The sequence below is a fragment of the Centrocercus urophasianus genome, unplaced genomic scaffold (assembly GCF_019232065.1).
Source record: "Centrocercus urophasianus isolate 14NV4802_14NV808 unplaced genomic scaffold, USGS_Curo_1.0 seq_10, whole genome shotgun sequence".
Classification (NCBI taxonomy): domain Eukaryota; kingdom Metazoa; phylum Chordata; class Aves; order Galliformes; family Phasianidae; genus Centrocercus; species Centrocercus urophasianus.
In genome coordinates this window covers 41007837-41020795 of record NW_024884142.1, presented here as the reverse complement: position 1 = coordinate 41020795, position 12959 = coordinate 41007837, and the positions used below count along the sequence as shown (strand labels likewise).

At 47.6% G+C, this 12959-nt stretch overlaps 1 protein-coding gene across 2 annotated transcripts; it reads right to left on the bottom strand.

The window, feature by feature from the left end:
* Positions 1-935: 935 nt before the first annotated feature.
* VGLL2 (vestigial like family member 2) lies at positions 936-5701 on the bottom strand. 2 transcript variants are annotated; one of them, XM_042826449.1, is made up of 4 exons: positions 5621-5701; positions 3695-3986; positions 1972-2469; positions 936-976 (listed from the first exon to the last, which is right to left on the bottom strand). In XM_042826449.1, exons 1-4 carry the CDS (start codon positions 5699-5701, stop codon positions 936-938), a joined length of 912 nt encoding a protein of 303 aa, XP_042682383.1. The 2 variants fall into 2 exon arrangements, with proteins under 2 accessions (XP_042682383.1, XP_042682394.1); XM_042826460.1 differs by lacking the exon at positions 1972-2469.
* Positions 5702-12959: the final 7258 nt, after the last annotated feature.

The following is a 12959-nucleotide window of genomic DNA, read 5'->3' as shown; positions in this document are numbered from 1 at the left end:
GGAATACCTTTAATGCAGCTTTCCTACCGTCAAGTAGATGTCTTATTCCCCCTTTCAAACCAAAACAAGACAATTATTAAAGTGACAAAATGACAGCAACAAGTAGACAAAGGGAAGCGTTAGAGGCAACCCAGACCTATTGTCCCACATTTTCCTTTGTGGTGTTCCCCTTAAAGGCTATCAAGTTGAGGGTGAGCAATTTTTCCTGGGTTTCCTTTCTCCCCCTTCTTTAAGAGGGTTTTGTTTTCACCATAAAATGCTCCTTGTAAAAAAAAAAAAAAAAAAAAAAAGAAAACAAACAACCATTACATATTCAATGCAAATGTTATGTCAAATTCTGACAAGTGCCACCTTGGTTTTCATATTTCTGGAGTTTGAACAGTTGTCCGTGGAACAGCTGCACTTCTGTAAGCCCAAGGCAGGTGGCCCAAGCTAGACGCTTGCCACTCATAACCACAATGCTGAAAAATCTGACTAGCTCCTCAGTAGTCCAAAAATGTTAGTGAGTTCCAGTTTCTTCTCCTTTTACTTTTCTGCAATGTAAAGTAAGAATCCAGTTCAAAACTGCTGAATAGTTTTTCCCAAGTTGAAATCAAGAAATGATTTTCACTGTCATAAAAAAATATTCACACCACTGAAATAATCATGATTTCCTCTGTCCCTTGTAAGAAGGCCAGTGATTTTTCATCACTGTTTGTGATGTCATTTGACTCTTAAAATAGTCCAACTGCAGTTCTGGCTGTGGAGTTTGTTTAAATAGTTCATGGTCTTTGGCTCTCCTTTTTCAACAGAAGGGTTTTCCTCTCCAAAATAAGTCTAAAGGTTCATCCTTGCAAAGCCAAGTTGTTTTAAGTCCCGTTGTCTGTCCCCAAGCTGCAGGGCCATGGTAGGCTTGGAAAAGGGCAAGGGGGTCTGGGAGGCTCTGAGTCAGCTCGTCAGCTCAGAAGGGATCCACCACAGAAGGAGTAACGCCGAGCTGCAAACCAAGACCAGAAGCTGTTACAAACTGACCCGACTTCAGCTCCGAATGCCACCATGCCTAGAGGCAGAGATCTACAGGGGAGAGCCAGGGGAGGAAGAGTGAAGGACAGCTCTAAAACCAGTACAGATCCTTGCTTTTGTCCTGAGGCTGCAAACCTGAGAATGGAGAGAAAGAAGAAAAAAGGGAAGAAGAAAAAATAGATACAAGCATTTAAGGAAAGAGAAAGACAAACTCCATTTCTGCCACATGAGATCAGAGGCTCAGCTGAAGCCTGGGCTCCCCAGGGCTAGAAGAAAGCAATGAAGCAAGAAGAGCCCTGGCTGCAGTGAGGACAGGCACATGTCTCTTTCTAAATTGAAGTGAGGCTGCACGGAGCCACCAGTGACTGCTGTCACCATGCTTCATCACGAGGAACCCAAGCAGCCGAGCGGGCTTTTCTTGCCTCCACAGACACAGCCGGATGAGCTGGCACTGCTGGCCATGACTCTGTCCCCTCAGCAGCACCACTGGGCACGCAGCCCTACATGCCAGCACCTGGCCAGGGGCAGGCCACCAGCACCAGCTTTCCTGGTCACAGGGATAGCAGTTGCCCTTACATACTCAGCAGATACAATAGCATTTTTTGAAAACTGGGAGAAAAAAAAAGTAAACAGAGGAAACTGCTCAGAAAGCTGCAGAAATTCACAGAGCTGTGGGACTGCCCTTTGGCCATAGCCCTCGGGGCTGCATCAGGCTTCCAGCACAGAGAAAGGCCCAAAGCAAGCACTACCTCAGAGCGTGTCTTGGGATCCAGAAATGTTGAGTGGGAGACACATTGCTCTTGCTTGCCTGGCCAAGGAATGCAAAGAAGGACATGCAGGATGGGTTGGGAGCTCGCACACCCATATGTTTCCTCTAGCTGCCCTCTACAGTGCCCTCCCCTCCATCACCTCAGGGCAGGGGTAGCCCTGAGCTGGGGGGATCCCAAGGGGCCAGGGACCTCTCTTCACCTGCGTCCACGTTGAGGCCGAGGCTCTGTGCCACGTCTCCTGCCGCATTGGGGAAGGGTCCCGGTGTCGTCCAGGCAGCAGCAGGGCCCGCCTCGCCCTTGCCCAGCTCACAGGGTGGGCTGACCGGTGTGGGCACGGCGGCGGGAGTGAGGCGGTGGGGGCGGACGGAGGCGGTGGGCACCAGCAGGGAGCCATAGCGAGGGTCAAAATGAGGGCCGTAGACCTCGTGCATGGCTGCAGGGCGGGGGTAGGCTGTGCTCTGCGTCCCGAGGTAGGGATGGTGGTGGTGGTGGTGGTGGGCGTGATGCCAGGCCTCAGGGCCACCCTGGTGCAGGTGGCCGTGCAGGGAGGCTGGGGCATAGGGGTCCGCGGTGGTGAAGGGCAGCTCGCTGTGGGCAGCCAGGGGGCTGCTAAGGGTGACAGGGACTGAGGAGGGCTGGTAGGTGCTGTTCCAGAAGGATGGGGGGAAGCTGCGCTGGCTCATCGGGAAGGAGCCATCTAGATGCAGAGAGAAAGGAAAGGCGGATGAGCACTCAGTCCTGGCATCACGACTCACTAGGGCTTCTCTTCACTCTCATGCTGTGGTTATCTTCCAAACAACCACCAAACACACAAAAACACACGAAACTGCTTCCCAGCAGCCCTCCCCAACCCAATCATCCAGCACAATTAGCCCGGGGCTGGAGCAATTTGCTCCAGGCTAGGCTTCTTTTAGTACTTCTTTAGGGAAAAGATTGTTATCTAAGGTGAGAGAAACACCTTTTTCTCTCAATCTGGAAACTGAGTCAGAACAATTACGAAGCACAGCAATTGTCAAGGTTGGATTTCTCTCTTTCTTTCTTTCTTTCTTTTTTTTTTTTTTTTTTTTTTTTTTTTGTACTAATCTCCCTCTTGAAGCATTTACGCTGCTCAACACCTTAGAGGATGCCAAACACTGCCAGGAAAGTATCTACTTCCTCATTGTAGTTTCAAAGTAGTCATGAACAGCGTGAGCTGTGCAATCAGCTTAAATATGCTAAATCTATGTGGGGCTAATTTCCCTGTCTATTGCATTGGACTTGTTCTTGCTTCTTGGGGCTCTTGTTAGCATGCTTGGGAAGCATTCTGCAGCTCTTGAGGATTGACAGTGCAGAGGGTAAGGACCTTGTGCTTTTCTTGCCCAGTGTGAAGTGGAATAGAGATAACTAATAGTGCAGAAGATACTATGCATTATTGATTGTGAACAGACAGTGTTGCAGATACAAACATTTATCAGGGAGATACGTCAGCTCTGCACCTTCTGTTATTACTCAGGAGAAAGGGAAGCAGTTCCTGAGGACCTAAGAAATCTTTCAGCTTTCAGTGCTGAGCATCTTCCACTTACGAAATACTTTAACCAGTATTTCATTCTTAGAAAACTGATGGGAATTCAAGGAGAGAGTGAGCAATCAGCTCTCAGTTAGGCACTGACAGGTGAGGGATGGTCCCAGGAGCTGCTCTGCAGCAATGCCTGAGGTCAGCTGTTCCCTGCCACCCTAGGCACCCCATGAGACTACAAGGTGTAAAATGGTACAAAAGATTCACGCCTGCATCCACTTCTCTTACTGCTCCCACCTTTGCTCATCACAGTCCCAAACTCAAAGCCAAGAGACACGGGGGTTTCCTGCCGTGGCTCCTAGCCCTGCACCTCCACACTCCCCACATTCGTGGAACCCCAGCACTCGCACCCCTCCTCGGTGCTCACCCCGCCAGGAGCCGGCGTTCCGAGTCGCCTTGGCGCTGCCGAGAGAGAAGCTGCTGGGCTGGCTGAGCGCCCGGCTGAAGTGCTCGTCCACCACGGCGCTGATGTCCCCTTGGAAGTAGGTGAAGAGGACGCACCGGGAGCTGATGTACTCAGCCTCGGGGGGCCTCTCCTTCTCGGGGCTGCACTCCTCCTCCTTGATGCTGGCTGCGGCGTGGCTGGAGAAGGAGCTGCTCGCGCCGGCGCTGCTGCCGCTCTCCGGGGCTTCTTGCATTTTGGAGTACAAGGCGAGTTTCTGGAGGGAGAGAGAGTAGAGGGAGGACGGGAAACGGAGCAACGAGGTGTGCTGACCCCCGTCCCTGCCCTCCGTCCCCGTGCCAGGCGGGATGCAGCGCCCGGGCCCGCTCGGAGTTCCATGCAGGAGCTGTGGTCCTGCCGCACCCCCGGGGCACCCGAGCCTGGAAGTGGCGGAAGGGACGGGCACTGCCGGGAGCGGGGTGACGAGAGGGACTCAGCTCCCGGCACGAAGTTCAGCACTCAGAAGGCGCTTTGCGGGCCGGATCCCGGCACCGGGGGAAAGGCAGAAGAGTGACCTACAAAACAAAGCGGAAAACGGGAGGAAGGGAAAAAAAAATCAAAGCCTGTCCGCTTCAAACGCGTCTCGGGGCAGAAAGCATTTCTCTGTCTAGCGGGAAGCCTCAGGTATTTCCTTCAGGATTACACAATTTTTACTGGATCCTGCAGGGAGAAATAAAGAGCGGCAGGCACTCAGATGTTTCCCGAAGTCTCTCTGCCAGCAGCCGCCGGGAGTTCCTTAAGATGAGCCGGGGACGGCGGGCCGGAGCGGGCAGGAGGAAGAACGAGGGTCGGGCGGCCGGGAGCCCTGGACCGAACCGCGCGGGATATCTAATAACGTCGCTCCGTGGCTGCCGCCTTTCCACTTGGCTGCCGGCTCAGCCATTGAGCTAATAATTAGCCCTCTAAATAATGTCACCCGCGTGCGGACGGGCGAGTGGGGGGGCAAGGTGGGGGAAGACATCATCTGCTATTTGTAACAGGTATGCCGGCCTCGATGCCAGGGCTGGAGGTGTCCCGCGAGCCGCCACGCCGCGGCTGTGCGGAGAGGGAGAGGAGCGGAGCGTGACTGCCCGCCCCCAGCCCCGCACGTCCGGGGCTGCCGCCTGTCCGCGGCCCGGGGCGCTTCCGCCTCTACAGCTCCTATTTTTCGTTTGCTGGGGAAAGCCGTTTTCCTATTCCGAAGTGATAAGGGGAGAAAAAAAAAATTAATTAATTAATTTAAAAAAAAAAAAAAAAAAAGAGGAAGGAAGGAAGAAAAACACCTCCAAAGAAACGGGAAGCTGAGAGGTGCTGCAGGTGCTGCCGAGGGTACAGGAACGCGGGGCTCAGCATACAGCCCGGGCTGCACACGCACAGGCATCCCCTTACGGGTGTCTCCAGGGCAGCCCGCGGGGTCCCGCCGCCGAGCGGGGCTGGAGTGGGAGCATCCCCGGTAACCACGCGAAGAGTGGTGCACTGCTTCTCCCGCGGCGGGGGTTGGGAAGCACCCCGGGCAGCCCTCCCTCGCCCTTCCCGGTAGCCCTTTGCAAACCCGGGGGCATCGTTGCCCGCAGTCGTCGAGCTCGGATGGAGCCCGGTCCAGGAAAGGAAGAAAAAAAAAAAAAAAAGAAAAAAAAAGGGGGAAAAAAAATCCCTTAAATGACATATCGGATCTGAAGTCCCGTTCTCTCACGCAGTCCCGGCAGTACGTACCGTGCCGAGCCCCGCACCAGGGTGGGATGCAGCCCCGCTTCGCTCACCATCGCAAACTCCGGCTCTTCTCCCCCACCCCCTCCCCTTCTCCTTTTGCCTTTTTCCTTTTGGTGAGGCTCGGGGCCACCCTCCCGTCGCCACCCCTCCCACCCCACGTACCTGCGGGTAGGGGCTGTAGGCTGCGGCGAAGTACGGCTGGGGAGGACCATACACTTGGTACATAACATCCAGACAGCTCATGGCTGTCCGCGGCCGCTAATTCGTTTTTCGGTCATCAACTCGCGTTCTGCAGAGCGGAGCAGTGCTCGGCGGGAGGGAGGATCCCGGGGGTTAAGAGGCACAGCTCACTGTGGGAGGAGTGATTGAGGGGTGAGACCGCGCCGCGCTGAAGTCCCCCGGCTCTGCCTCCCCCCCACGCAGCTCGGCTCCCCTCCCGGCGCCCGCAGCCGCGCTGCTTCTCCGCGGGACGGGGGCACTCACACCAGGGCAGGGAGGGAAGAGCCCCCTGCAGCCGTCGCTCTCTCCTGCCCTTTCCCTTCCACCCGCCGTGCCGGGGCGTGTTTTCCCGGACGAAGCGGGGACCGTCCTGCAGGGAAGGTAATGTCTCCCAAACCCAGCGTGCTCCTGGGAGCACTGGCACCAGAGCTCCGGGATCAGCCAAAGCTGGAGAAAAGTTATCTCAACGGGAGGAACCTCCCTAGAAACGTAGGATGGGAAATGCCGGGAATGAATGAGGATGCTTGTGCACAGTTCCTGTAGTAAAAACAACCTGTCGGGGAGGTAAAGCGGCTTATTTCACGGCTTCCCGGTGAGTGCATGCACACGGACAGGTGAACGCATCCCAAAGCAGCTTCGACGGTGGTGTGTAAGAGAACTCGGTGTGTAATACGAGGATGGAGGCTCTCATGTAGATGCCAACCCCTGAAGCATACACAGCACGACTCACAGCGACTGAGGAAAGGGCCCGACTGAGCTTAGTTTTGGGGCTTTTGAAATGAAGACAAAACTATGGGGGAAAAATGAAAGAATATTTTTTGGTTTTCAAAGGGAAAACTGAAAAGAGTGAACACTTTGAATTTTGAAGGCCTGGAATTCTTTCATTATATTATAGAAGAAAATCCTTATAATTAAAAAGATTTGTATTTGTCTCTGCTTTGTTTATCAAAAATACAATTTTTATAATCTAGATTCTAGGAACTGTTGTGAATGCTTATCCTTTGCCAAAAAAAAAAATCGTATTTCAGTGCCTAATGAGCATAACTTTTTGTTGTTGTTGTTTTCTGCACCAGGTGCAGAAAATTCATAATTCAAATATTTTTTCCTCCCTCTTCTAATTCAGTAGATTTGTTTCCTGTACTGCAATGCAACTCAGAGCCCTGGTTGCACAGCTCAGTCCCAGCACTGCTTCCCGTGCTGCCAACCCAAACGAATTGTATGCTCATGGCTGGGATGGGAACAAGGAGAAGGACTGTAGATACCAGGCCTCAAAAAATAAATGTATCTAATACTTCATGGCTTCACTTCTCCTGTTCAGGAAGCAAATAGCCACAGTAGTGGGAAGGAATCACCCCATGGCTGACATCCAAAAGGCTGCGCTCAGTGGAGAAATGCACCAGCTTCCTGCAGCAGGAGGTTGAGGGACCTCACTGGGACCACAGGGCCCCTCTCCCAGCCTGGTGTCCCCACCAGGGAGCGTCCCCATCCCCAGAAGGTTGGGGCCTGTCTCAAAGGTGTCAGCCTGCTGGGTGACACATTTACAAGTGAGTACGCTTGGAACACGTGCTCTGAAAGCACAGCGCATTTCCCTGCTGGCTGCACAAGCTCTTCTCCAGTGACTTTGTGCAATAGCAAAGGTAACACCTGACTCTCGCCTCGGCTGAGCATGTGCTTTGCGCAAGGAGAAAAAAGCAAAGCGCAGCAACAAAACGCAACTGTGTGCAACAGTGTGGCAGAGTCCAGGCTGCGTCTGCTGGACAACCATTCCCTGAGGGCTGAATTGAGTGGGTTTGCTTCACTCCAAGGTAGATGTTACTGGAAGTGGTGCTGACGAGGCCTGTTGTGTACACGGCTTCTTTTGTAACAGCTATTTGACTGTAAAACTGCCTAATGTAAGACACGAGCAAACTGTTGTACTTCAAGCCAGAGCAGTGTGAGCACTTGTGAAAAAGTGTCGGCATTGCTTTAGCACTCTCTGAAATCACTCTCCATATAGGAAATTATCCTGGAATTCTTGGATCAGCATTATATTCAATAATGATCTCACTGCTTAAGCATAATTATATAAAAATGGTTTTTCTTGGTCCTAACTAAAGGACTTTAGGTGAGTTGACTCACATAAAGAACAACAAAGGCTTGAAATAAAACCATCTGAGTTATCCTAGAGAGAAAAAAAAAAATGATAACAAGGAGGGAAAGAACATTTTTAGAAAGGACACGGGTTAGAGCTGGCTATGTACCGTGAAAGTACTGACATGGGCCTCGGCCTGTGTTCATGGACAGGTAATGTTTCACAGCAGTAATGTGAAAAGGAAATCTTGTTTTGTAGCTTCTTGCTATGGCTGAAGAATGGTGGTCTCTGACAAACAGTGAGTCACAGAACCTTGCAACATGCCTTGGGCTCATTCCTATAACACAATTCAAAGTTATCTTCTAATAAGCTGTAATCTTTCACAAAAGAACGGGGCATTACTGTGAACAGTTCTCTGGACAAGCAAACACCCCATCAAACAAAGCATTAACATTCAGAAAGTCAGGGACAAAAAAGGCAAGGGAAATGTGACAGGACTGACAGCATGGCTGCCCACCATCCCTGTGAATGCTGCATCCAGCACCAGCACCACATCCTGTGCACAGCGGTCTGGTCCAGCATACAATCCAGGAATTAAACATTTATTGACCAGTAGAGATCCTTTTGGTTTTGAATCGGCCCAAGTGGATTTCTTATGCTGTTGATAATACAGTTTTTCAGAAGCTTGGGGAAACTTATGTTGACTCCAGAAAGGCACGCTCTGCCAACTGGGAGAGACTGCAGGCTGCATGGGGAATTCTGTCCCTGCCTTAGCAGTTTATCGCTGTGCTAAACAGCCTTCAATGCTTCCCACTTCCACTTGGAGTAGATCTGGCTCCAGCTTCCAGCTGTTGCTTCATGTAATGCCCTATTGCACGTAGCTAAAGTGTCCTTTCAGATGTGATATTCTGTGAAACCTTTTTTATTCTACATATTTACCTTTTTTTTTTTCCTAAGAGTAGACACAGATACAGCTCCTTCATTTTCTGCAGACTTTTTATACCTTTTTTCTTGTACTCTGTACAAATTTTCAACAATGATTTTAAAATTTTGAAACAAGAACTCATTACTACTTTTAATACCTTCCTTGCCAGAGTTGTGTATGAAGTAAAATATCTTTTTAGCAACTTCTGTTTATGCTTGAGGATTGCATCTATTTGTTTGTTTGTTTGTTTGTTTGTTGCCACAACAGAATTTTAAAGACAAGGAGTGCACACTTCCCTGCTTTCCCACTGGGAGCTCCACGTATTTTCGTTTAGAAGTCCTAAACTATGGACTGCACTGTGATGAGGACAGATGGTAGGGGGCTATTTCTGATGTTTCTTTTGAGCTGTCATATAGCTGACTGATACTCATGCAACCAACCCAATGCTTTGGCGATGCCATGCAATCATATGACACCTGCTTGTGCTGCCCATAGTGTCATTCTTTCCAGGACCCTTTCCACTGCCCACCTGCTGTGTTCCTAGATGTGCTGCACTGCTACTGGCTCCGTTCACATGCCACTTGCTTGAAAGTGCCCTCTGGCTTACCAGTTATCCGCTTGTCTTTCCATATGTCCCTTTTCCCATCTTACTCACCAGCCTTCTTGCCAGTACGTTACATACAAAATTTATTTGTGAGAATTTGTATCCATTTTCAAATTGTCCATAAGCATCTTGAACAGTTCACAAACTATCTAACACAAATACTCCTTTATAATAATAAAGATTTTCTGCTGCTCCAGTTTCATGCATTTTTGTCCATTTTCTCCGTGCTTCATTTTTGTGTGTAATGTCTCCTCTGAGACACTAACTTTGGTTTCAAAGGCTTCCCTCTTCTATGCTCTTATTTTATTCTCAAATGTCTGAAGGGTTCAGTGCATACCTAACTTTAAGTTACAAATATCATTGGTGGGTTTTCAGTGGTGAAATCTGGCAGAAATGAATGAAGTTCAACACCTCCATTTTTGTTTCTTATCCTTGTAGTCCCTGTGCTCAGTCTTCCTAAAAGCTTTTTGTTTCTTCTTAGGACATGGCAACTTCTACCATGGTTTTCTCAGGGGTGTTTCTGAAGTGCAGTCCCTGGGTCCATGTGAGTGAAGATTTCAGGCTCAGAAATTGCTGGTTTGGTTGCATTAATGGGCATTGAATTAATGAAGCTTACAGATTAAAATCAGCATGGTAAGGACACGTATCATTGATCTTCTATTATTTATTGTCTTGAGGAACTCAGTTTTATTTTGCATTTAATTTTCAATCTCGAAACATTTTGTCATTAATTTTGATCTTTCTTTGAAGGAGTGCTTTTTCCCTCTTTGCTTTCCACTCCTCCCCCCCTCTCCATTGCTCTCTGAACTGACTGCTGCCTGTTTTTTCATTACATGCACAGCTACTACCGACTAACGGTTTGTATAATGCGTCTGCTCCAGCAACGGGTTCTGCAGCAGCTGGAGTGCATGCAGTGATTTCCCCTCACTGATGCATGTCAAGGAGCTGCAGTGGGGCCGGGCCAGCATCTGGTGTATGTCACTCACTCCTTTGGCCCAATCCTCTCTGCCCATCAGCCCGTGGCATCACCTGTCCCTGCTCTGCTGATTGTAGCAGATGAAGAGATCATTGTGCAGGGCTGGAAGGGAAGCCTAGAGTTGTCATGAGGGAATAGATTAACATGTGTGAGAAGACACTGGGCACATTGAAAGTAGGGCTTGCTTTTACAAGGCTCATTGAAGCTTTTTAAAGAATTGGTATGAGAATAGGCTTGGTCTGGTCCTCAGAGGCAGAGGTAGCAGCTTTTGTGATGTATGTACCTCAGCAGACTGGGATCTGAGCTGCATCACTGCATGCTTTTGCTTCATGGGCACAGAACCACCCAAGTCACCCAGCAACCAAACTGGCCTTGTTCCAAGATGCATTCACCAAGATGTTCTATTAGTATTTTTTTGTGTTTATATATAATATATAAAATACATATTTCCTCATCTGTGCTCATGACAAAGAGACAGTATCAGGCAAAATGTTCCCTAATAATGATTCCCAATCACAAAATAGCGTATTTTTTTTCTGGTTTGTTATGCATATTTTCATTACTAAGTGGTGAAAGCTGGAACAAGCAGTTTCAAGGCCCACTGAAATTGCTTATGCACAGACTTATTAACACAGCATATCCACTTAACTCCTTTGCAGTAACCATACTCTGTGATTTTGATGGCGTACCGTCATACACCTGCATGTTTTGCTTTGGAAAAAAAAAAGGAAAAGGAAAAAGTGTTATAATGAGAAGACCTTACTTTCTATAAATGTTTTCATTTTCATCTTTGCAGATAAAGTTTCAGACAGAGGGAGGTAGGTGGCAGAGAAAGCTTGAGAAAGTGAGTGGCTAGATGCAAGGAAACAGTAAGACTCCCAGATTCTTAGCTGAGCATAAATGGGTAATGTATATGCTTTTATTTTTGCCTGCTCTGACTTTTGTGTAATAAAGACAATGCAGAGCTAAGATGGGAAAAAGAAAGATTCCCATTTGCTTCCATGAGACTTAACGTCTCTCATGAGTGGGACCATCAATTGTTCAGAACAGGCAACACTTATCATACTGGAGGGGCTGACTGGTTCACTTCAATTTTCTTCAATGTGCATTTGGCTAAGCCTCAAAAAAATGTCACTGGGAAAATGTCAAGAATACATTTTTTAAACAAAATAAGTGTAAAAGAGTAAAAAAAAATTCTCAGCAAAATACTGGAGGTGGAGCCATGGTACAGGGAATTGTGTTCTCATCTCCTGGAATTGCCCCAAATAATGTGGCACCTGGATTGAGTGCAGATAGGTGTGATTTCAGAAGATAAAAAATATCCTGACTTTCTTAAACTGAGAAAAATCCTCATTTTAACATTTTTATGGCTATATATAATTAATTTCTTAATCCTAATGTTTGCAAAAGATAATCCCATATTTAGAAGTATACTTAGAATAGGAAAGAGAGAGGAAGACAGTAAGAAATTAAGATACTGCCACAGCAGAAATGCACCCAGCCCACACGAGGGAGAATTGGATGAGACAAAATAAAACATCGTTTGATTTTTTTAGTAATACCTATTACTGAAGCCCAACTCACTTCAAGTAGCATATTGTAGCCCAGCTGGAGGCTGTGCCATAATTTTTTGTTTGTACCAATGTAGATTTATCTCACTTAATAAGGAAAGATAAGAAAATAATCTGCAAGGAATTATTTATAATGAGTAATGATGTACCAGAAATATAGCTTGTGCCCCATCCCCCTGCTTGTATAAAAAATAATAATAGTAGAACAAGGACAAAATTATAAACCCCAAATAATATTTATTGCACATCAGCAAAGGGAAATGTGAATACTAGATTTCATGTGCTGGGATGATTACACAGGATGGCTATACATTTTCAAAAAGGATCTTTTCTCATGCTAAGGTAGACACTTTCCTGAATTGTGAGGTGTTTTACATGTACACTTAATTTAACCAGTGAGCTGGCAGAGTAGGAAAGAGTCAGCAATTTATAGACACTATGCTGTTTCATATTTCTTCCATGATTATGCTTCCTTCTGAAGTAATCCAAAGACAACTTGCATGTATTGAAGTACTTTTGGTCTGTAGAGTGAAACTTATGGAGATGGCATCCTAACAAACTGAGTTTCTGAGATGCTGATTCAGTTTATAAACAATGCTTTAAAAAAAATATATATGTATTTAGACTACATAACAGAGAATGAAAACTCAATTCAGAGTTATTCCAGTTTGGGAAATCTTTTTGAACTCCTGGTATAAGCTGGTAAGAGCAAAATGCACAGGATAACATACTTCAAGTTTCTGCTTCACAAGAAATGAATAGGCAGAGCTTTGTTTAGGCTCAGAATTCAGCATTACTTTTTGGCTAGTGTTTGAAGAAATTTTTGTAACTCACAGTTCACTGACTGGGTAGAAAGATGGCATACTGTAGAGGGAAGCATGAATTCTGAACTATTTATGTGTCCATGCTTGTTGAGATAGTACAACTGCTGCATTAGATAAACTGGCTTGCCCTCCATTATGGCATTACTTTTTGTTACACTCTTGGTCATGGGGAGTAATTTTACAATTGACATGACTGTTGTCCCAGTGTGTCCCTCTATCCCCAAAGATGTCATTACTGTGGGAGGGGCTGTTCCACAGTGCAGGGATGCCCTACAGGGCAGCTGGTAGCAGAGAAATCAGAAATGGGCAAA

What these genes read in the sequence shown, in the direction of transcription:
- VGLL2 (XM_042826449.1), bottom strand. Translation starts at nt 5,701, where the DNA reads ATGAGCTGTCTGGATGTTATGTACCAAGTGTATGGTCCTCCCCAGCCG. An exon ending in GAACGCCGGCTCCTGGCGGG is followed by an intron (nt 2,470 to 3,694) that starts GTGAGCACCGAG and finishes CTCTGCATCTAG; the next exon opens with ATGGCTCCTTCCCGATGAGC. An exon ending in CGGCCTCAACGTGGACGCAG is followed by an intron (nt 977 to 1,971) that starts GTGAAGAGAGGT and finishes CTTGGTTTGCAG; the next exon opens with CTCGGCGTTACTCCTTCTGT.